Source organism: Delphinus delphis, chromosome X, assembly GCF_949987515.2.
Source record: "Delphinus delphis chromosome X, mDelDel1.2, whole genome shotgun sequence".
Classification (NCBI taxonomy): domain Eukaryota; kingdom Metazoa; phylum Chordata; class Mammalia; order Artiodactyla; family Delphinidae; genus Delphinus; species Delphinus delphis.
The window spans coordinates 25,814,369-25,837,282 of record NC_082704.1 but is presented as its reverse complement, the minus strand read 5'-3'; the positions used below and the strand labels follow the sequence as shown (position 1 = coordinate 25,837,282).

At 37.5% G+C, this 22,914-nt stretch overlaps 1 protein-coding gene across 2 annotated transcripts in view; it reads right to left on the bottom strand.

The window, feature by feature from the left end:
• CUL4B (cullin 4B) overlaps positions 1-22,914 on the bottom strand; it is a 34,573-nt gene that overhangs the window by 11,022 nt on the left and 637 nt on the right. The window contains exons 2-15 of one of the 2 annotated variants that reach the window (XM_060002650.1): positions 22,162-22,710; positions 19,959-20,074; positions 10,087-10,190; positions 8,559-8,628; positions 7,717-7,790; positions 6,755-6,917; positions 6,386-6,475; positions 6,003-6,085; positions 5,300-5,367; positions 4,253-4,371; positions 3,459-3,651; positions 1,998-2,102; positions 1,393-1,503; positions 851-936 (exon numbers count right to left, since the gene is read on the bottom strand). In XM_060002650.1, coding sequence (XP_059858633.1) covers positions 851-936; positions 1,393-1,503; positions 1,998-2,102; positions 3,459-3,651; positions 4,253-4,371; positions 5,300-5,367; positions 6,003-6,085; positions 6,386-6,475; positions 6,755-6,917; positions 7,717-7,790; positions 8,559-8,628; positions 10,087-10,190; positions 19,959-20,074; positions 22,162-22,710 — 1,931 coding nt within the window. Of the gene's footprint in view, positions 1-844; positions 937-1,392; positions 1,504-1,997; positions 2,103-3,458; positions 3,652-4,252; positions 4,372-5,299; positions 5,368-6,002; positions 6,086-6,385; positions 6,476-6,754; positions 6,918-7,716; positions 7,791-8,558; positions 8,629-10,086; positions 10,191-19,958; positions 20,075-22,161; positions 22,711-22,914 lie in introns of both variants that reach the window. The other variant, XM_060002649.1, reaches the window with a different exon arrangement.

The window sequence follows — 22,914 nt, the reverse complement described above, 5'->3', positions numbered from 1 at the left end:
TAATTTCTCACATATGACTGGGCTGTTACGGGATTTCTTCTCCATTCCTTTCCCCATACCACCTGCAGTCTCCATCTCTGGAGACCCCTGTGTGGCTTAGAAAACCTGGCAGCAACCCCCATTCCTCACCCCACCAGCCAGCCCAAGTCTCTGGTTTTTCATCTGCTCCACTGCCTGTTTGCAGGGGGTGGCCTGAAATGGGGAAGGAAGAAGGGGAAAGGGCAAAGCAAATAAACCCTATTCTGTAGCTACTACAGGGCCCATGATCCTACTGACCCTGATCTTTCTCGAGTCTTCCACTCTCATTTCCCACCACAGCAATATAGTGGTAAAGAAGTCATTATTAAAACCCTAGGAGAGGAAAATCTACTTTGCTATCACTATTACCTATAATCTCAAAAATTTAAAACCAGCTTCTACCAACATCTGCAAAACTATGGATCTAGCTTTTCATTCCCAATGTCCCTAAAGGCCTTATACAACCACTCTATCACTTCTCCTCCCTCCCCATCACCAGCTTTGAATATGCAACTCACCAACAGCGATTAGATGCTAGAAGCCCTGTTCTCACTAGCTATAGCTTTTCTTGTCCTTACTTCTGTTCAATACATTTTATTTCTATTTTTGTGTTATCTTGGGTGTATACTGAGAATAAATTTTGAAGTAGGTCAAATATACTTACATTTCATTCGTGATTTTTTTCCTCTACTGTGACTATCATCTAAGCTGCTATGAATTATTTATAACAAATACATGTTTCTATTTATCCTCTTCAGTACAAACCAAAGTAAGGAGATAACTAAATACATTTAAGTTGGAGGAATTAAGTAAGAGTTTAACTCACTTTTACCTGTTTGAACTGAATCATGATGTCTTTAGAAAGTTCCATGTCTTTAAACATTCCTTCAAGTTTGCTGGTGAAAGCAGCTCCACATTCTATTAAAGATGTTTGTACATTTACAGTATTTTAAAGTGGTAAAAACACAGAATTTAGAATTGAAAACATGAAATATAAAACTTACTTTAGCATGAAATATGATCTGTAACTATTCATAAGAACAAAAAATCCTTACCCCAAAGTGTATGCCCCACTAATTCAGAGTCAAATCTTTAATCCTGTAGTAACCTTATCTACTACTTAGGCATAAGATAAATGGGAAACTTTTATACAAATAATAAAAGAACAATGCTTTATTTAAAAAAAAAATCACAACAGCTCTGGATATGTAAATAGGTTGGAAACCTAATGAGCTTACTCAATTTACGTTTTTATCATACGAACATACAATGATTAACAAAAGAGGCAACTGACTGAAAGAGTTTTAAAAACTAAGCTAACATTTTCTCTCAGAAATCAAAGAAGAAAAGGAACAGAAAGAATGACAAACATACCATGTTTAAGTTTGGACAGCATTGATTTTTCAGCATCCACAGATGCACTCTTCCCAACTAACAGGCGCTTGGCTAAATCTTTCTTATAGAAGGCTTCAAAAACATCCTTGCCTATGTTAAATAATAAAACACAACTCTCATAATACTCCAATATAAGGTTTTGACAAAATTGACTCAAAGTGCTTAATAAATCGCACCATTACTCCAAGTTATTTAAATTTATAGATTTTATCCAAGTTTGCTAAATGCAAGAAACATTAGAGGTAGGTTTTTGTGCCAAACCTTTCAAAAGTTCTTTGCTGTAAAGAATTAAGACTGAATTAACTTTTCTTTAGAAAAGCTTTAGTCAACTAGTAGCTTTAGCATCAATATTCTAGAGATTAAAACAAGTAGCAAAATTCAAGGCTCTTAATAGTGGAAAAGTCAAAGCACAAGGCAATTAAGTAACATTCCTCAAGTACCCCAATAAATTAAATGCAAGGAATGTAACAGAATTTTAAATAGCTAACCCCCAAATAAATATACCTTCTAGGTTGGTTATACTCGCTAGTTTCTCTGTTGAGTGCTTTGTTTTAAAAGAAAAATATTAAAACAAAAATACATACCATAGATAAATCTAAATATAATCATAATCTTATCCAACATTTTCTCAAGTTCTTCATCTGTAGCTTCTTTGTTGCCTGCGCGAAGCTTTGAATCTACATACTTAGCTAAAATGGGGGGAAAGTTTGTTGTTTAGTGATCATGTATCCATAAGGTACTGGTCACTATAAATACCAAATAGGAGTATGATACACTGACTTTTTCAATGTTTCACATGTATACATGCATTTTTAAAACAGTCTCCAAAGTCAGGGAGACCAAGTGACTTGTTCAATGTCACAGAGCTAAAAAATACAAGAGTCTCAACTCAAACCCAAGTCTTCTGGCTCCACATCTAATGTACTTTCTACCATACTGATGCTTACTAAAAATGGGATATGCGGGATATGGGTACCCCGGGGGCAGGGGGTGTATACAGCCCTGTGCTGGGGTCATCAAAGCCATTGAAAGACATGGCACATCTTCTGGAGTATTCATTTTACACTGATGGTAGGCAATCTTAAACCCTTTTCTATTAAAACAAACCAGATACATTACAGAGTAGGAGGCAAATTTTGCAAAAATTTTAAGGGTAAGTAGTAAATCAACAAAATTTCATCCTTTTGGGACTTCCCTGGTGGCGCAGTGGTTAAGAATCCACCTGCCAATGCAGGGAACACGGGTTCGATCCCTGGTCCGGGAAGATCCCACACGCCACGGAGCCACTAAGCCCGTGTGCCACAACTACTGAGCCTGCGCTCTAGAGCCTGTGAGCCACAACTACTGAGCCGACGTGCCACAACTACTGAAGCCCGCGCGCCTAGAGCCCATGCTCCACAACAAGAGAAGCCACCACAATGAGAAGCCCGCGCACAACAACGAAGAGTAACCCCCGCTCGCCACAACTAGAGAAAGCCCGCGCGCAGCAACGAAAACCCAACGTAGTCAAAAATTAAAAAAAAAAAAAAAATTCATCCTTTTGGCGAAGGACCTTCTCAGCTACCTCCTCCTCGACATTAAGTGGTATCCAGGTGGGAAAAACTGAGAACTGAAGTATACCACACCTTTTACTCTAAATGGGCCCAGATTATTAGGTTTATTTTCATCCTGGACATTCTACCTTTCTCACTGGCAACTGTAATTTTGTGCTACCCTTTACTGGAGCCCTATGTGTAGGCCTCAAGAAATGGCACCCTGCCTCACCTCTAAATTGCAGGAGGCTTGTAAAACAGCTATCAAGCTTTTTATAAATAAAAGTAAGTAGGGTCTTACAAAGAAAGACCATGTTTGACATGTGGGTTTTGAGATATTCTTTAGCATGAAGGACTTATTCCTTGCATCCAGCTTCTTAGAAACCACCAAGTATGCAACTCCAAATAAATTAGGTGTTAATATACAAAACCTTGTCAAAATTTCAGGTTAACTGGAACTTTATGAGTAAAAGAAGAACATTAAAGAACCGGGAAAAGGGACTAGAGAAATACCTATAAGTTCAGCAGGTTTGTTTGGTCTTTTGTTAATGAATGTTTCAAATGCTTCTTTCATGGCGTTGATAAATTTTTCATTCTTCAGGAAACAGATATCAATTATATGGTCAACCTTATCTTTAAAATCCAGCAATTCTTGAACCATGGTTTTATCCTTTTCAGGATTAATTACAATAGTGCTACCAAATGCCTAAAGAAACAAAAATGACTTTCTATTAGAATTTAATTATCTACAATGAAAACAATCCCCCAAATCATATTTTAAGTAGATACACATACTTTAAAATCTCAAAAAATTAAGATAAACCTGGCTTTGAAGTCAATAAAATAAAAAAATAAAGTTATAAAACATCCAGACTGATGCCATTCATCTATAGTCATAAAATAAGTAATGGCCACTGGCTATGTAATATCATAATGGGGCATTATTGTAGAAGTCTCTAGGGTCTTTTTCCTACTTTTAAAAAAGTCGGGTTGAATTTTTAAAAAACAGCAATCTGCCTTCAGTGTAAGATCAAAGAAAGGAAAGAAATTTGGATCCAAAAAAAGCCCTCTTCCTTTTTCCACATTCACTGCTATAATTATTGGAGCTAGAAATCACATCAGACATCAAGAAGAGAACTGTTTTATTGCTAATTTGCCACACAGCTATCATTCTCAGGTTGACTGTTCCCAAAATGCCCATTACTTAAAAAAAAAAAAAGGATCTAACAAATAATTCTTGCTGATATGTACTCTAGATGTATAGATTATAAGCCATGAGAGAGAAAAAAACAGGTTAATGTTAATACCTTAATGTATTCAATCCATTGCTGCAAGAGAACCTGAACGCCACCTCGAACTCTACTGAAGAGCTGATACAGGAGAGATAAATCTTGAATTCGGTTTTCATCAAGGAGGCTATTTAAACCTGAATTTTGAAACATTTGGTATTAAAAAAGTGAACAAAAATGTCAGATATTTTAATGAAAAATAAGTTATTGTGATACTGGTCTGAACTATGACTAGTCTGTGATTTTAATACAGAGATGTGCTTTGAATTAAACTCAAAGAAACAATCACCTTTCCAAGTGAAAACTAACTATAGGGAACTTTATATAAAAACAAAAATTGTGTAATGGTTTGTACCATTTAGCATAGTAGATGAGATGTATAAACCAACTTATAAAAATTGGTTTACATAAATACACATTATAAATACCTCATATGTGCAATAGCCACATTATATTTGCATTAGTATACACATATATATATTTCAGAGTATTGGATATGGCCTGTGGTATATCAAAAACCATGCATCAATAGGCCAAGTTTAAATGAAGTTCTCAAGTATTTGATTTTCAGAATGAAATAAAAGTGTAACTGCATTAATGTACTAAAATACCTTAAACAAAAGAAAAGATGGCTGGAGAGAAAGGTAAGACTTTTTTGCCTATTTGTAGCATTGTCAAAGTAAAATTCAGGGTATACTCATAGATCACTTAGGATTAATAGAAATGCTTGGTTTTATATGCTAGAAACAAAAACATTTCAGTGCAAAAAGGAATGCATTTCCTTATTACTTCAGTCTTAAAAATTAAATCAAGAATTCCCCAGTTCCCACTGTTTCTTTACTGGAGTTGGTAGTCTCCTCTCATCTCACTCCCTGTATCTTTAAGTTAAGGAAACAGGCACCTCCTGGAAGTTTACTGTGATGAATAGGGAAAAGGGGTTGTGCCCCTCCTCAGAAATGCAGCCACACGCTACCAAACTTTTAAAAGGGCAATCTTTAAAAATTTTTCTACTTGTTTGCTGCTACCATTTTAAAAGTAATCTCTTATTTGTAAATTACCAATTACCTTTCTGAAGAATTGCTGTTAAGTGTTCACCTAGAAGTTGTTTTTCCACAGTAGCAATTAATGACTTTCTACAAGGAAAAAAAAAGTTTAGAACTATTGACTTTGACTTTCCTGAAAATTTATAGTCTCTCCTGGGGGGAAAAAAATCAAATAGCTCATTATATGTTAATTTCAATATTCCTATTCCTATGTATAAATTTATTGTGCTCAGAGTTACTCTACTTTATGACTAGAAGGAAAACATTGCATATTTCAGAATTTGTTACATCACAAAACAAATATTTTAAGGGTCTTGCTATGGCTGGCTTTTCCCAAATTTCTCTGCTTTCACTAGGAAAGTAAGGAATTTATCTGTGCTGCTTACAGGAACTCCTTGGTTGGTAATATTTAGGAAAGCACAGAAATACTTTCTCCTATGAACACCCACTGAATTTTAATCGGCCTGAAGATTTCAAAGATCACATCAGCTTGTAATACTATTTTTTAATTACATCCTAAACACATACAGACAACCAATTATCAAATCCTTGATTAAATCTAATTAAGTAGGGAAAATAGCAACTCGAAGGTTGCATTATGAAAACAATTGTTAAAGACTCAAGATACCTGAAAACAGTTACTAACATGTTTGGGGATGCCCAAAGTGCCTTAAGTGATTCAACAACACAGGTTAAGGCTATTAGGCTGAGCATGTAATACTTACTGGGTGGTCTGATCTAAGTAAGTAATAAGTCTGTCTGCTTCTTCTTCTAGACGTTTGTTAACATGATGAAGATATTCAGGAACCTACAAAGATAGTTTTTTATATTATTGTTTTCCTCCCCATAAATCATTCAGAAAATGTCAACTCCAAAAGATCCTGGAAGCAGCCCTGTCAAATGTGACAGGGTTGAATCATATGTAAAATTATAGGTAGAGTTTATGATCCAGAATTCTGGCCTTTAAGAAGAGAGAAAAGAAAGGAGCACCTAAGTGAGAGAAAAGCAGCATAATGTTGGGAAGATAAATGCAAAGGGAAGCTTATGTTCAATAAAGTAGGGTCTATTGTGAGACACAGTGGATTTATTAATCATGATTTTTAAATACCTCTCTTTCCTGCATTAATTTTTGGCCTTCGGCTGCATAAAGTCGGTTAGTTTCTTCCAAAAATCGTTGTTCAAAAGAATCCTGATAAATCTGGGAAGGGATAACAAAATAAAGGAGTTCAATTATCCAATAAATGTTTATTGAATGCCCTTAATGGGAACAGCACTATGAGTTTGGTTTTTATTTTTTGGCCATGCCTCGCGGCTTGTGGGATCTTAGTTCCCCAACCAGGGATCGAGCCTGGGCCCTCAGCAGTGAGAGCGTGGAGTCCTAACTACTGGACCGCCAAGGAATTTCCCTGAGCTTGCTCTTTAAACATCAAATTAGGGATAGCAATCAGCTCTGTAGTAAGTGAAGTAGTTGACTTACTTGCAAATCAGAGAGCATGCTTAAAAGGCTTCTCAGTAAACTTCTGTCAATTGCTTCACCATTCCTTTCCCTCTCAATCAAAAGAAGAATGCCATCAATTGTCTTATTCTGGACTTTTTGATCACTTATAATATGAGCCCTAAATAACTCCAGTCCCATATCCCTAAAATAAAAAATATATATAATTTAAATTAATTGACGACAATACCACTTCTGGAGAGGCTTAACTTCTCACCACATGTTAGTTAGGGTTCCAGGCTTTGAAGCAGCAATTGTAAAAGTATAAAATCCACACATTTAATTTTAAATAACATTATTAGATTAAAGCATACAGGAAACTCATTTTGTCTTTAATGAAAACTGAAGCTAAATTACCATCTTCCTCCATAACTAAGTTTTACTGTATTATTTTCTTTGGTGGATTTCTTCCTTGGTCAAATCAAGAGGCAAAATTAGTTCAAAGCTATAAAATGGTCTTCACTGTACTGGTAATGAAGGCTTAATTGCTCATTTGTCATCTGGCTTCAGTACTCAAAAATCAGTAAACTCTGATAATTGCTGTAGGTAGATGCTAGGCACATGATGGGGGGAAGAGCTCATTATACTCTTCTGTTTTTGTGTATACGTGGAATTTTCCACAATAATGTTAAAAGATAATGAGTGAAATCTTGATCAGCAACAAAATGATGCACACTCAGACAATCCAGAGCAAACTTTAATCCCCTTGGCTAACAAAGAAACTTCTTCATAAGTTATTATATGCCCAGGGAATGTTAGCTATCTCCAATATTAGCATAGGCAAAACACAATTAACAAGGTAAAACTGCTATAAACAGAAGTCTAGAAGCCAAATATGAGTTTTTAGGAGAATATTCACAGTATCACTCTCTTCTATCAGTGTAATTAAGATTTGACTATGATTTGTTACAAATCTTTTCATAATTTTTTTCTGGTATCCTTACCAAATGGAGGGTAGCATTGAATTTTGAAGAACGTAAGTCCTATCCAGAAACAAAAAAATGCTCCTGATCATGATCTGCCAATGAAAAAAAGAAATCAAACAACTTTTTATATTTTGTGAAGCTGAAATATTTTATAAAACAAGATTGCAGGGTTTGCTTGTATATATACCAGACTACTAGGATCAAACATGCAGATAAACACATCTACCTGAGAATATGCCCACACCATTTTTATTAAACCATTAATAAACCTTAATTCTTGCTGTAGTTTCCGGAAAAAAAAAAAGACACTTAAAATGGTCTATGACTTCTTTGCAATCTGAGAAGCAACTAAAAATAAAAACAGAATAAAGGGGCATACAATTTTTCCTCAGCAACAGTCCTCAGGGTGAAACTGCCTTAAATTGTATACGTGGGATTTTGGGTGGGTGGGATGGATTTTAAGATTTTTAATTTGCAGAATATAAGGTTTAAAATAATACCAGATTAGGGAAAAAGGAAAAGGTTGTGATCTGAATAATCTAAAATGCAGAACCATCAGGCACCTTCACAAGTAACCAAATAGCGAGTGGGATAGCCATCAAGACTGACAGGCAAAATGTAACTTTTTTAATGAGATAAATACTTTTTGCTTAAGTGCTACAAAAATAAAAATGATCGTAAGGTGCAAGTCATTCTAAAATACTGGTTTACCTGTAACTTGCAGTTTTAAAATAGAAAACTCAACCAAAATTAGTTTCAGTCCCCCCATTGCAAAGCTTTTAAAACTAGCATTCCTGTATTTGAAGAAACTTATTTTAACTACAATATTTAGCTGAAATGTAATGCTTTTTCCATCTTACCATCTGTCTGCAATGGTTCTGCCAACATCTATCGATCTTCTTTAGAAAAAGAACACTATCCAATGAATCCGTGAGATATACGTTAAGGATATTTTAAAAGCGCTTAGTACAAGTAATATATGCAACGTAAGAGCACATCTGTCTTAAATACGGAATGCCCTAGGTACTAAATGAAACTAAACAGCACTTAATTATGAAACAAAATACTACTTCTGAAACTGTAAAAACATGTTAGATCCCACTAAAAAAAAAATACCTCCAAAAACAAGTCTTAGTGGGACTTCCCTGGTGGCATAATGGTTAAGAGTGAAGTAAGTCAGAAAGAGAAAGACAAATACCGTATGCTAACACTTACATATGGAATTTAAGGAAAAAAAATGTCATGAAGAACCTAGGGGTAAGACAGGAATAAAGACACAGACCTACTAGAGAATGGACTTGAGGATATGGGGAGGGGGAAGAGTAAGCTGTGACAAAGTGAAAGAGAGGCATGGACATATATATACACTACCAAACGTAAGGTAGATAGCTAGTGGGAAGCAGCCGCCTAGCACAGGAAGATCAGCTCGGTGCTTTGTGACCACCTGGAGGGGTGGGATAGGGAGGGTGGGAGGGAGGGAGACGCAAGAGGGAAGAGATATGGGAACATATGTATATGTATAACTGATTCACTTTGTTACAAAGCAGAAACTAACACACCATTGTAAAGCAATTATACTCCAATAAAGATGTAAAAAAAAAAAAAAAAAGAATCCACCTGCCAATGCAGGGGACACGGGTTCGAACCCTGCTCTGGAAGATCCCACATGCCATGGAGCAACTAAGCCCATGCACCACAACTACTGAGCCTGCGCTCTAGAGCCTGCGTGCCACAACTACTGAAGTGTGCACGCCTAGAGTCCATGCTCCGTAACAAGAGAAGCCACCGCAATGAGAAGCCCGAGCACCACAATGAAGAGTAGCCCCCGCTCACCACAACTAGAGAAAGCCCGCACGCAGCAACGAAGACCCAAAGCAGCAAAAAAAAAAAAAAAAAAACCAAACCAAACCAAAAAACTGTCTTTGAAAAAAATGAAACAAACAAACTAACAACAAAAAAAAACAACAAGTCTTAGGGACTTCCCTGGAGGTCCAGTGGTTAAGACTCTGCACTTCCACTGCAGGGGGCACGGGTTCAATCCCTTGTCGGGGAACTAAGATCCTGAAAGCCACTAGGCCAAAACAACAAAAAACAAGTCTTAGACATAACTGACCATTGTGTTTTCAGTTTATTATTTCCCAATTATCTTTCCTCAAAAAGAGTAAAGACATAAAGACATTTTATTTATTTACATTAATAGCACAATGTAGATTTGGACCCTAATTAGAGATAAAAAGTCAAATTTTGCATCTTCTTACTCCAGAGGCAAGATGAACAAAAAATAAATCTACAAAACACAGGCATTCCATTTCAAGCTGGGTTTAAAAGTGAGGGACAGAGAGGGAGGGATAGATGAAAATACAAGGTTTTTTGTTTTTAAAAGGATATTCTCTGAACTGATGAATTTGTGCTTTGATGTGATCTTCACAAATCTGTCTCAGCTGTTTGTACAAGTTTGCAGAAATCTTGTAAGAACAGAGATTTTCCACAGCCTGCAAAATTAAACACATACTTTCTTACGGAGTGAATGGGGAGGGGAGGGGGGATTTCTTGATTGTTTACATCAAATTCCTATTATTTGTTATTTCTACCATGTCGGCTTATTAAAAAGGATTATTCGTCCATTTAAAACACAAGGTAAGGGCTTCCCTGGTGGCACAGTGGTTGAGAGTCCGCCTGCCGATGCAGGGGACACGGGTTCGTGCCCCGGTCCGGGAAGATCCCACATGCCGCGGAGCGGCTAGGCTCATGAGCCATGGCCGCTGAGCCTGCACATCCAGAGCCTGTGCTCCGCAACGGGAGAGGCCACAACAGTGAGAGGCCCTCGTACCGCAAATAAATAAATAAATAAAATAAAACACAAGGTAAAATAGCAAAATATCAACATGGGTAGTGAACATTTTTCATAACCAGTGTACTATACCAACCCCCCCCACACAAATTAATACATTTATTGTGGCAGTACAGGTTAAGGATGGAGGGAATCAAGCCAAATTCTCACCTTGTGAAGACCAATTTGTAACAACTGCTACATATAAATTCTGTCTTGTTCTTAAAATGTTAATTGTTTTCATAAGCAGAATTCCATTTTGAGTTTGAAAATAATTTCACCAATTGTTTATTAGATGGGCTGGGTGGTCCAACCACTACTGAAATAAAATTTGTTTATACTTTCTTTGGTTTTCCTGAACAGAGCAATGCAGAATTTATTGCTAGCAGTATTATAATGAGTATGATATAATTATACACAGGGATTTTTCTCCAACATTGCAGCTTAAGAATATTTAAATAAATAGAGGTTTTAAAATTTGCACAATGGGATAAACATTAATTGCTAAAGAAATACTGAATTTTTACTTCATTCTAATAGTTGAATTGGCCTTTTATACTCAGATCCAAAAGGACAAACGAGATTTCAGTGAGTTTCTTCTTATGTGCATCAAAAGACTTTCAAATTTAATACAACAGGCATGGTAAAACTCTTTGGATGAACTCTGATATAATCTACAATTTCAACTATTAATGACTTAAGTATAACACCAGGATTTTTTTCTCACCACAACACAAGGCAAAAATTCCATTAAAATTGACTCTAAGGGACCATCCAAGTCCTCTTGGTTGGAGTGGAATTTTATAAATATGTAGCTGGAAGTCATATTCCCAGCATGCACGTCCAGCAAATAAACTAGCAAATGAAAAGAAAGCTTAAAGGAAACCACTTATACCAAAGGAGGAAAGGCACTACACCTTACCAGGAAACAGCAGACCACTTAGATATAGCAGCTAAGGAGCAATAAGAAGGCTAAGTCTCTGCTGGCCACCACTTTCCATGGGGCCTTGGGTCAGGCCACAAATGCCTAAGTGTGTGTTTACGTTTATTTCATGTGCCTGACTGGTTCACATTAGTCCTCTATGGACTCTCTTCCTTCCTCCTTTAGTAGTCTTCTCATTGTACTTTGGTGTTCCTTTTGAGTGACTAATTTTCTCAGCATTTCTCGTTTTCCTGCTTAGATTCTGTCTTTGTATTTCACCTTCTCCACATTTCCCACCTGCAGTACTTTTCCAAGTCCTCCTTCACCATTCCCTTCTGCTGTGTTACTCTTTCTTCCATATATTAGTTCTCATCGCATCTATTTATCTTCTTACACAAGATACCATATTCCCTTACTACTCAACTAGGTTCCACTTCTTCCAATAAGCTTTCCTTAATTGCCTTGGCTACCAGTGACTCATTTGGCACTATCACCAATCATACCACACTGACTTGTCCCTGAGTCAATATTGTATCTCTTAATGTGTATATCCTGTCCCCCAACTCTCCTTAATGACAGAAAGAGACCATGTGCTCATGTACCTATATGTTCTTTAATACTTTTTGGGCTTTGAACCAGGTGAATATAGTAAATATTCAAAAAACTAATGTAGGGCTTCCCTGGTGGCGCAGTGGTTGAGAGTTCGCCTGCCGATGCAGGGGACACGGGTTCGTGCCCCGGTCCGGGAAGATCCCACATGCCGCGGAGCAGCTGGGCCCGTGAGCCATGGCCACTGAGCCTGCGCGTCCAGAGCCTGTGCTCCGCAACGGGAGAGGCCACAGCAGTGAGAGGCCCGCGTACCGCAAAAAAAACCCAAAAACAAACAAACAAACAAACAAAAAAAAAAACAAAAAAAAACCCTAATGTACCTATAACTAGCAATGTGTCCTGCACACAGAAGGGGCTTACAGCGTAAGGAGAAAACTGGTCAGAAAACATATAATTACAAGATACTGTGTTGGGTGCTATGACGGGGATAAGATAGAGGTGAGGTCCCTAACCCAATCTTTAGGGCAGAGGCAAGTCAGGAAAGGCTTCTGGAGCACAAGTAAAGAGGTGGAGTCCCAAAGACCCAGTGGGAAATAGATAAAGAGCTTATGGGAATAGTGAGAAATAAGAGAATTAAGCTGGTCTTCATATGCATACAGCTTCAGCTGTGTTTAGCTGGAGAATGGTTTAAGATATGAGAAGCAACAACAGAAGGAAAGGGAAAGGCAGGAGGATCTAAGGTGAGTTTTGAAGGTCAAGATGGAAGAGAACATCCTGCTTCTCTAATTTAGCCTTGACTGCTTAACATATAGACCAGATCTAGTAATTTCCGTTCCTTAAGAACTTTTCCATCAAGCTCTTCAGGTACCATTTATGGAGAAATCCCATAAGTGGTATAAAAAAATACAAAGGACTGAATGGTATGGTGCATGGTCTACTATCATTTATGTAAATTTAAAAAAAGGAAGAAAATTAATTAAAAAAACCTCCACACAGGGCTTCCCTGGTGGCGCAGTGGTTGAGAGTCCGCCTGCCAATGCAGGGGACGCGGGTTCGTGCCCTGGTCCGGGGGGATCCCGTGTGCCACGAAGCGGCTGGGCCCGTGGGCCATGGCCACTGGGCCTGTGCATCCGGGGCCTGTGCTCTGCAACGGGAGAGGCCACAACGGTGAGAGGCCCGCGTACCGCAAAAAAAAAACCTCCACACAGTTGTTTTTACACACATGAACCATTTCTGGAATGATACACCCAGTTACGTTTGTCAAGAGGGTTATTAGCTGGGGGAGCAGGGTTGGAAGATGGAGTGGAAGTGAAACTTTACTACATGCTCTGTAATACTTTTGGGGCTTTGAACCAGATGAATATTCTAACTATTCAAAAAACTTAAGTACTTGCCTCCCCCAATAAAACCCTATCTTCCCCACCACCATACTTTTTAGCATGGCATTCAAGGCTCAATAGTACCATTATTTTACTCTCATGTCTGTCTATAATCTTCCATACACCCCGTGATCTAAATACTCTGCTTTGCTCACTTTCAAGCAAGGTTTGTTTGGAGCAATCATGTGTGCCTAAAACAGTGGCTTCCAAAAGTTTTTGACAAGCCACAGTAAGAAATACATTTTATGTCACAATCCATTATACATAAAATTTATGTAATTGAAACAAAGTCTTCATGAAACTGTACTTACCATTACTATGTGTGATGTACTCCGATATTTTCTATTTTACCTTTTTTTTAAAAATGCTGGTCACAAACTACTAATTTCATGAGCCTACTAGAATATAAGCACCTTAGGGGCAAGGACTAAGTGATCTCTATATGCCCATGGCATTTGTCCAGCTTTGCACACAGTAAGCAGTCACACAGTCACTGATTCAACAAGAATGGGGTGTTTACTAAGTACTCTGTCCTGTTAGGTGCTGGGATAGAAACATGAATAAGTGTTAAATCACTATTGAGGAGCTTGAGGTAAACTTTATTTTATTCCAGACCTTTGAAAAGCACTTTTAGTTTAGACATGTATCATTTTACATTTCACTAAACACTCTGGAAATCCCTAGAAGTTTGATCTGGTATAATTATTACTAATATAACCTTGTTTCACAGGTAACTATTTGTATTAAACATTCTGGATAATTCTATAAGTCTCTTAAATAAAACTATCTTTTTACTTAAGCTCCCAATCACTACTGGTTAAATATGCTGCCTTAAATCCTTTTTGCAGGTAGTTGGATATAAGATAAAAACATTCTAATAAGGTTTTAACTTTTATTCCTCTAAATCCCAGCCCCTTTCCTCCAAAATTCATACATTGCATCAAACACATGTTTGTCTGAAGAAAAAAAAAACTCCTAAGAAAATATAAACGTGTAGCAAATGAAATGCAAAACTATAGTTCCTGAAATTTGCAGAATATAAGATTTAGAAACAGCAAAGGCACAGGAGCTTGCATTTGGTACGAGGAAAAGAGTGGAAATGAGGGTAAGAAGACTAGAATAAAAAAATGAAGAGGATTAAAATAAGGATAAAAATACAAAGAATGCAAAAATAAATGGTAAGGGAGGAAATCCGGAAAATTTTCTGATTTAGCAACAACAGACACTTAAGAAATTAAATTCCCACCAGGGTGCTGAACTTTGGTCACTGGCCTAACAGGTTGGGGCTTATTTTTCAAACCATAATGTTTAAAGAGAGAAAGAAAAGCATACCACAAAACTTTTCAACAACTGATACAACAATAAAACTCAAAATTATGTCTTTTTACATCTAGTAAAAATGCCTAAAATAAGATAATCAAAATATATCAAAAGCTAAGAATTTGCAGAAAGGAAGCCGAACAATGAAACCTCAATTATTTCTCTTTTTACATCTAGTAAAAATGCCTAATATAAGATAATCAAAATATATCAAAAACTAAGAATTTGCAGAAAGGAAGCTGAACAATGAAACCTAAATTATTTCTCTTTTTACATCTAGTAAAAAGAGCTTAAATAAGACAAATTATCAAGGACTAAGAATTTGTAGTTGGGATAAATAGCAGGGATAGTATTAACAATTCAGTAAAAACAGGAGTAATAGTAACGTGACAGACTAAGCTTAAACACATCAAAGGTTAAACTTACAGAACATAATACCTAGTCATCAACATAGAATATAATAGCTTGTCACTTCTGCTAAGAATCTACTACCTGCTCTCCACTGACTGCTTAAGAAACCCGATTTTACAATGGAAAATAACCTATACTCAGATGGATGCACTATTTGCTTCCAGTCTTGCGGTCATGTACTTGATGAATGAATCATTAATTGAAAGGCTCCATTATTTAAAATTTATTTCACAAAAAGCTAACCAAACAAGAGTTCTCATTATTAATGATGAAATCATTTTCATCGGAATTGAAGAATGGACTAAGCTTACCTTCAAAGATAATAGCTAAAAATTTATACTAAGAATAAATGTAACACTCATACAGAAACCAGCCAGCTCCAAAAAAGGTAGCTAATTTAAAAACACTACACAGCTATTCACACAAGGCTGAGAACATGAGGAAAATAATCCCATTACTTAAAATATCACTTAGTAAAAAAGTCACACACCAAAACCAAGATGCCAACTATTAAGATACTACATATAAAAACAAGACACATTCTTGAGCAGTGCAGAGGGACACTGTTCCTAGAGAGTTCTCTTTTTCTATTATTTTTTCACTTTGGCTAATGATGTTTTCTGATGCATATTTGGGATGTAATCTATTTATCAGCCAGCTGTTCTGGCCCAGTGTGGATTTAGAATTTAAAAACATGTGTGGCTTTAGAGATGTATAATAAAACATAATCTTAAAGATATCTTTTTTAAAGACTCAAATACTGTTTATCATCATCATCACTGATGACACGGACATACAGCAGGCAGTGTAGTAAGTACGTTTTTGCAGTATTTTATTTACAACTGAACAACCCTGCCATATAGGTAGTCTCCCCATTTTGCAAATGAGGAAACCAAGGCTTAGAGAAGTAACTCACCCAAAGTTATCATGAGTGGCAGATCTCAAATCTAAGGCAGGCTGAACAACTCAAAAGTCAGTGCATTTAACCATACTCCTATCTGTAGTCAATCAAAAACAAACAAGCAAACAAACAAAAAAACCCAAACCAAAACAACATGAACCACTGCCTCACTCTTAACAGGATTTCAAGGTTGTGGAGCAAAGATAATTTTTTTTTTTTTTTGCGGTACCGGTACCGGGGCCCCTCACCGCCCTCACGGCCGGGGCCCCTCCCGCCTCAGAGCACAGGCTCTGGACGCGCAGGCCCAGTGGCCATGGCCCACGGGCCCAGCTGCTCCGCGGCAACGCGGGATCCTCCCGGACTGGGGCACGAACCCGCGCCCCCAGCAGTGGCAGGCGGACTCCCAACCACTGCACCACCAGGGAAGCCCGGAAAGATAATTTTTAAACTCAGGTACAAGTCACACTTAAATCACTTTTAAAAGACAACGTTTACTTATTGCAAATATACTCAGAACAGCACGTTCTTTTCTAGAAATTAAAAACTTACGAGGTAGTATATGCAATCCACACTAGGGAAGACTTCCATGCTTAAGCCTTAAAGCAAAATGGTTTTTCATTCATAGAAAAAAGTTCTGCATAGACATATGCCAAGTAAGTGTTTACTTCAGGGACGGGGGTGGGGGGTGTGTGCTGAGGAGTTTGGAGAACTTTTGTTTGGTACACTACATACTTCTATATTGTTTCAATTTTAGAAGAGTACTTTTAAATTACATTTCAACCTGTTAAAAATCCAACAAGCACCTGAAATCCAGATGGTATGAAATAATTTTACTCCCTTTATCCTTTTATCCTCTTTTTTGAACTTGAACACCTCAAAATACTCTTTCTGAGAACAATCCCAAGGAGCATTTATAAAATTAAGGTCAAAAACAGCAAAAGAGCTAGAAACAAATGCTTTTGAATTTATTATTACAGAAGTAGGAAAGTATTATGAAAAATGCAAAGAGTGAAAAGTTGTAACACTGACTTTAGGCTAAAGAAATGCAACTGAACAACAGCAGGTAAAGAATTCTGAAGTACAAGAAAGGAAAAACACAAAAAATGTGAGCTATGAGCTCTTGAAACACAAAGGGATTTAACAGAATCAACTTACCAGGAAAAATATTTTTTTAACCCAAAAGCTCTAGAAAAATATTCAAGGTAAAGTAAATAGGGTTCATTAGCAACTACAATCAATATGTTATAAATATGGGGACTTCCCTGTTGGTGCAGCAGTTAAGACTCTGAGCTCCCAATGCAGGGGGCCCAGGTTTGATCCCTGGTCAGGGAACTAGATCCCACACGCATGCTGAAACTAAGAGTTAGCATGCCACAACTAAAGAGCCCGTGAGCCGCAACTAGGGAGCTTGCCTGCCGCAACTAAGACCTGGAGCAACCAAATAAGTAAATAAATAAATAATTTTTTTAAAAATGTCAGAAATATGAAATATGTAAAGTAACACATTACTTAAATTAAAGATGCTGTATGCCAGCAAATCCAAAGAAACACCATATACAAGCACGAATGAAAAAAAATTACCTTCTTTTTTAAAATTTATTTATTTATTTTTGGCTGCGTTGGGTCTTCATTGCTGCGTGCGGGCTTCTTCCTAGTTGCAGCGAGTGGGGACTACTCTTCGCTGCAGTGCGTGGGCCTCTCATTGCTGTGGCCTCTTCCGTTGCGTAGCATGGGATCCAGGCATGCGGGCTTCAGTAGTTGTGGCACGGGGTCTCAGCAGTTGTGGTGCATGGGCTTAGCCGCTCTGCAGCATGTGGGATCTTCCTGGACCAGGGCTCAAACCCGTGTCCCCCGGGTTTCCCTGGTGGGGCAGTGGTTGAGAATCTGCCTGCCAATGCAGGGGACATGGGTTCGAGCCCTGGTTTGGGAAGATCCCACATGCCGCAGAGCAACTAGGCCCGTGCGCCACAACTACTGAGCCTGCGCTCCGCAACAAGAGAGGCCACGATAGTGAGAGGCCCGCGCACCACGATGAAGAGTGGCCCCCGCTTGCCACAACTAGAGAAAGCCCTTGCACAGAAACAAAGACCCAACACAGCCAAAAATAAGTAAATAAATAAATTAATTTTTTTAAAAGGTAAGAAGACCCAACTGTCTTTAAAAAAAAACCCGTGTCCCCTGCACTGGCAGGCGGATTCTTAACCACTGCGCCACCAGGGAAGCCCCAAAAAATTACCTTCTTTGATGACAAAGTTTCTTTTCCTAAAGTAAGACTATTTGCTTCAAACACTGCACTACAGAGGTATGTGAAGTGCTGTGGTGTATTAGTGAAAGTGCACTGGACTAAAAACCTGGGCATCTTGGTTTAAGTCCCCTGCTCTGCCAATACACGACTCTAGACTTTGGAGTCCCTGAGACTCCATTTCCTCATCAATAGAATAGGGATGATAACTACTACCTTATCTACTTCACAAAGGGTTTCTATAATGCTTAAATGAGATAATCCTACTTTGTAGGCTGTCACATACACTATACAAAGAAAAGATACTGGACCATATAATCGCTTAAGGCCTTTCCAACTGTAATTCTACTTTTATTACTGTACATCTCAGGAGCCACATGTGCAATATACCAACAGAGCCAAATGAGGTGGGCTTATCCTTAATACCTTAGTACTACTACTGACTACTCCCTGACACTTACATAGCATTATAATGCTTATAATATTACACAGCATCACTACTATGTATTCGGCACCATTCTGTTTGGCATGCATTGACGCATTAAATTTAAACAGCAACAGAAACTAGTGATCTCAATTGACCTATTACAAGTGAAAAAGTCATACTGTGCCTTATGAAAAAGTTTAACTAGTGATAACATCAACTTATATTTCTATCGTAGTGCTTCAAGGTGTTTTTCACAAATATCTTATTTGAGTCTTATAAGCAACGCTGTGAGGTAGATAGAGCAGGAGTTCTTCCCCCATTTACAAAGGAGGAAACAGAAGCTGAGAGAGGTTTAGTACCTTGCCCAAGACCACAAGGGTAATAGATCCAAAACTAGATCCCTTTGTCTTTTGACTCCTAATCCACTGTTTGTCCATCACCAAACTATCTCTACAACTAAAATGAATAGATGAAAACTACGAATTCTGATAAACTGAACGAACATAATTTCTTACAAAGTACTCATCAATACAAAAACTCAAGCCATTGGATTTTTTTTTAATATGAAACTGCTGACTCTATAATGGAAAGTAACTTCTTGAATTGGTTGTGGCAAAAATACAGTAGGTCAAAGTATCTTGGTAGCAAGAAGTCTGAATCAGGAATTGCCCTTAATTGTATATTTACGTTCAACACTTCAAATACAGATCCATTTGTTAAGCAAAAGAAACAAACCTGAACCTCAGACCAAGTTGCTGAACTACAACCTGCTGATCATTTTTGGGCTAAGGTATGTCTTGTAGACCAGGAGAAAAGACAACATAAAGAACAAGAGAAAGAAATGGCAAAAGTATGCTAACAGCAAAGACGTAGAATAAAGTATATGGAGAATATCTGCATTTCTTGAGGGCTTTCCTATATAGGTAACACCACTTAGCAAGAAGTATCACAACAGAATGACATGTCACCAGAAATCATCTTTGGGATCCAGGCTATAGGATTCTATTATAGGTCAAACTTATTACAGCTAGGTACTCCTAACTGTAAATCCTAATTAGAAGGGTCCAAGATAAGCCCAATTTATACCAATAAGACTGTACCCATAGGTTATGTCAGAACATATGGTCTGATTATAAAACAGAGTGCATATATTAATCAAGAAATTGTAATTAGAAGGGAACCAAAAATCTACATAAGCACCCATTTCAGAAAGTAAAATCCATATACATTTCACCTCAATTTACGCTAACCAAATCTGGTAATCCAAGTTAATACATACCTGATAGAGTTCTTCTAAATTGTACTTAATCGAAGTACTATTCTGGATAGCTTCCACTGCTTCTTTCAGTTTCTGCCATGTTTCATCTGTGTAGTTTTCTGGTAATTTAGGCTTATCTAGATGATATGTAAAAGGTTGATAATCAGAATAATATGTAGGATATAGTAATGAAAAGATCCACAAAATACTAGTATTACTGCTCTTTAAGGGTAAATTGTTATAAGTATTATATCTAACTATTTAAGTAACCATTATATTTAGGCTTAGTATAAAGAATAAAATTTGAAATGCCAGAATACTGTGTAAGTCATTTTGACTCACCTATTAAAACTGAAGGTGAGGGTTTTTTCCTGCTATTGACTGAATTGCTTCAAAAAATAAAAATTCAAGAATGACAAATAAAAAATTAACAATCCTGATCCTATTCCATCATGTGTAAACCAAAGTCAACATGAATTTTGTACCTGAAACGTAAAATACTGAGTGCCTACTACGTACAAGGTACTTTATAAACATCTTAATTTTCCTAATAATGTCCTAAGGAAAGTATTATTATCCTTATTTGGCAACTGAAGCTGGAAGACTCATTTAGTAAGGCTTGCCCAAGGTCACCATAGCTAGTCAATGGTAAAACTGGGATTCTAACTCAGGTCTGTTTGACCCCCTTATTTATGTAGTATCTACAGGAATGGAGAGAAACATCTTAATTCATGTTTTAATTTAAACTGCATTTATGAGCAGAGTAAAATATTAAAAAATTAAAACATCCAAACAACTCCATAACCTATGTAGCACTTTCAGAATGGAAAGGTACATCTTAATCCAGGCTTTAAACTTCACTGACCAGCAATGAGGTTTTTTTAAATTAAAACATCCAGATACCTTAATAATGTGTTTTTATTTTGGGAGGGGGAGAAAAAAACCCAAACAAAATCTCTGAAACCGGTATACAATGCAGTTAGGGTCATAGCTCATCTCTTTAAAAATCCTTGGCTATTAAATTGATATATTTTAAATAAAACAGTGAACAAATTAGTCAATTACAATTCATATTTACTTCAGAAAAGTCTACTATTAAATCAGAAAGATTACAACACTTGAGAGCCTGGAGGTGGGAGAGGAGTGATAGAAAAAAGAAAAGGTTAAAAATAAACAACACTATACTCTGCTTAAAACAAAATAGAGCATATTACTGATTTCCACACTAATGTTGAAAATACAAGCATGGAGAATCTAATTTTCTCAATACTAATATTTAGCCACAAGGCACTGTTCTGGTAAATATTACTTCAGTTCATTCATTTTACTTGCCCATTTAATAAACATTTTAGCATCCACTACTTGCCAGTTAAGAGTGTCGAAAAAGAGAAACAGAAACACACTCAAGAGATTAAAAAGTAATTCAGCTCAATTACATTTAAAAAAATTGTTGATTTTACATTTGCATCAATGCATTCACAGTACTCTCAAGCACACATCTCAAAAACTTGAAATGAACAAATTTTCCTAAAAGCTGCAGGTCAGTACTTTAGGACCCATTTCAGTGATTAAAAACAAAAAAGATGTAGTAATTGTTCCTATCTTTAGACTAGTGGTACACAGAGTTACTACTGTGTATACACAGTATTTTCACTTCCAAATCCTACCTTTGGAAAGAAATGAAGAGATCATAAATACTTTTCTCCAACTATTGCTTCCACAATGAGTTTCAAGAGTGTAGTATTCAACATTATAAATCTAACTATAAGTCTTCTTTGAACATGAAAAAAATCACTAGTCCTACCTGCATTTCTAGGGACTAGATAACGTGGCCTACTGAAGGATAAAAATAAAAATCCCAGCAGTGCCAAGGTTCACTATGCACCTGAAATAAATAAACCTTTTTAGAATACAAATTTCTCACCTGTAAAATCCGGATCAATCATATCGATTGTCAGTGTTATAAGGCATAACAGATTAGATACAATAGGCTGAGACAGACCTCAAAATACTGCACAGAAACACCTGGTGTCTGCTTCAGCACAAGGATACTAACCACCCCCGGAAAATGAACCCTCCACCCAAAAAGGACCTCCCTCCACCTCATTGATTATGCATAAAACATTAGGCCACCTCTATACTGTTTAATATATTAACAGAAATAGAGCACGTGACCACTCAAGTGTCAAATCCTTAGGTGATTATGGATTTTGGCCTTGGTTACCTTTAAAATTCTTGATCACTAACTTCTTAGCAGAGCCAGGCTTGCTGTTAGCAAAGCTAGAGACGGTGGTAGAAGATTTGGCTAGGCCGTTTGCGTGATGCACCGAAGCCACAGAAGAGATTAATATACTCTTATTTTTAAGTTGCTGCTGCTGAGATGTTGCAGCAGTTGGTGAAGATGAGGAGGAGGAGGAGGAGGATTCCTCAGCCATCTTCGCATCAAACCCTACAAACTCCAGGGTGTCTTCAAAACGCAGCTTCTTCTGTATCGGTACGTGGCTGGGAGCAGCCACTGAAACCCCCAGGCAGGAGAAGGACGAGGTTGAAGGGGATGCCGAATCCCTGGGTTGTAAAGGAGTGGAAGAGGAGGGAGAGGTGGAATCAAAGTCTTCTCTCTCGTTACTACTGTTACTGCCGCTGCTGCTGCTGCTGCTGTTTAACTTTCTCTTCTTGGCAGAGGTGGGCGGAGTGGTGCTGGTATTACCATCAGTGGCAGATCTGACCTCCTGAGCAGCAGCAGCAGCAGCTGAGGGATTGGGGGAAGAAAAACCTGTTGGAAACATGAAAATAGCGGGGTCAACAGGCAGACGAGCATCAAAAACCTACGTTTATATGCCTGAGTGCGTGTAGGAGAGAAGGTGGCAATGCTAGAGGGGGAAGGGAAGAAAGAGAGGAGAAACACAGAGGACGAGAAGGAAAGTGAAGGGGGGGCTCCACCGGGGGAATGGGAGGGTTTGGGAAGGAGGATAGGCTG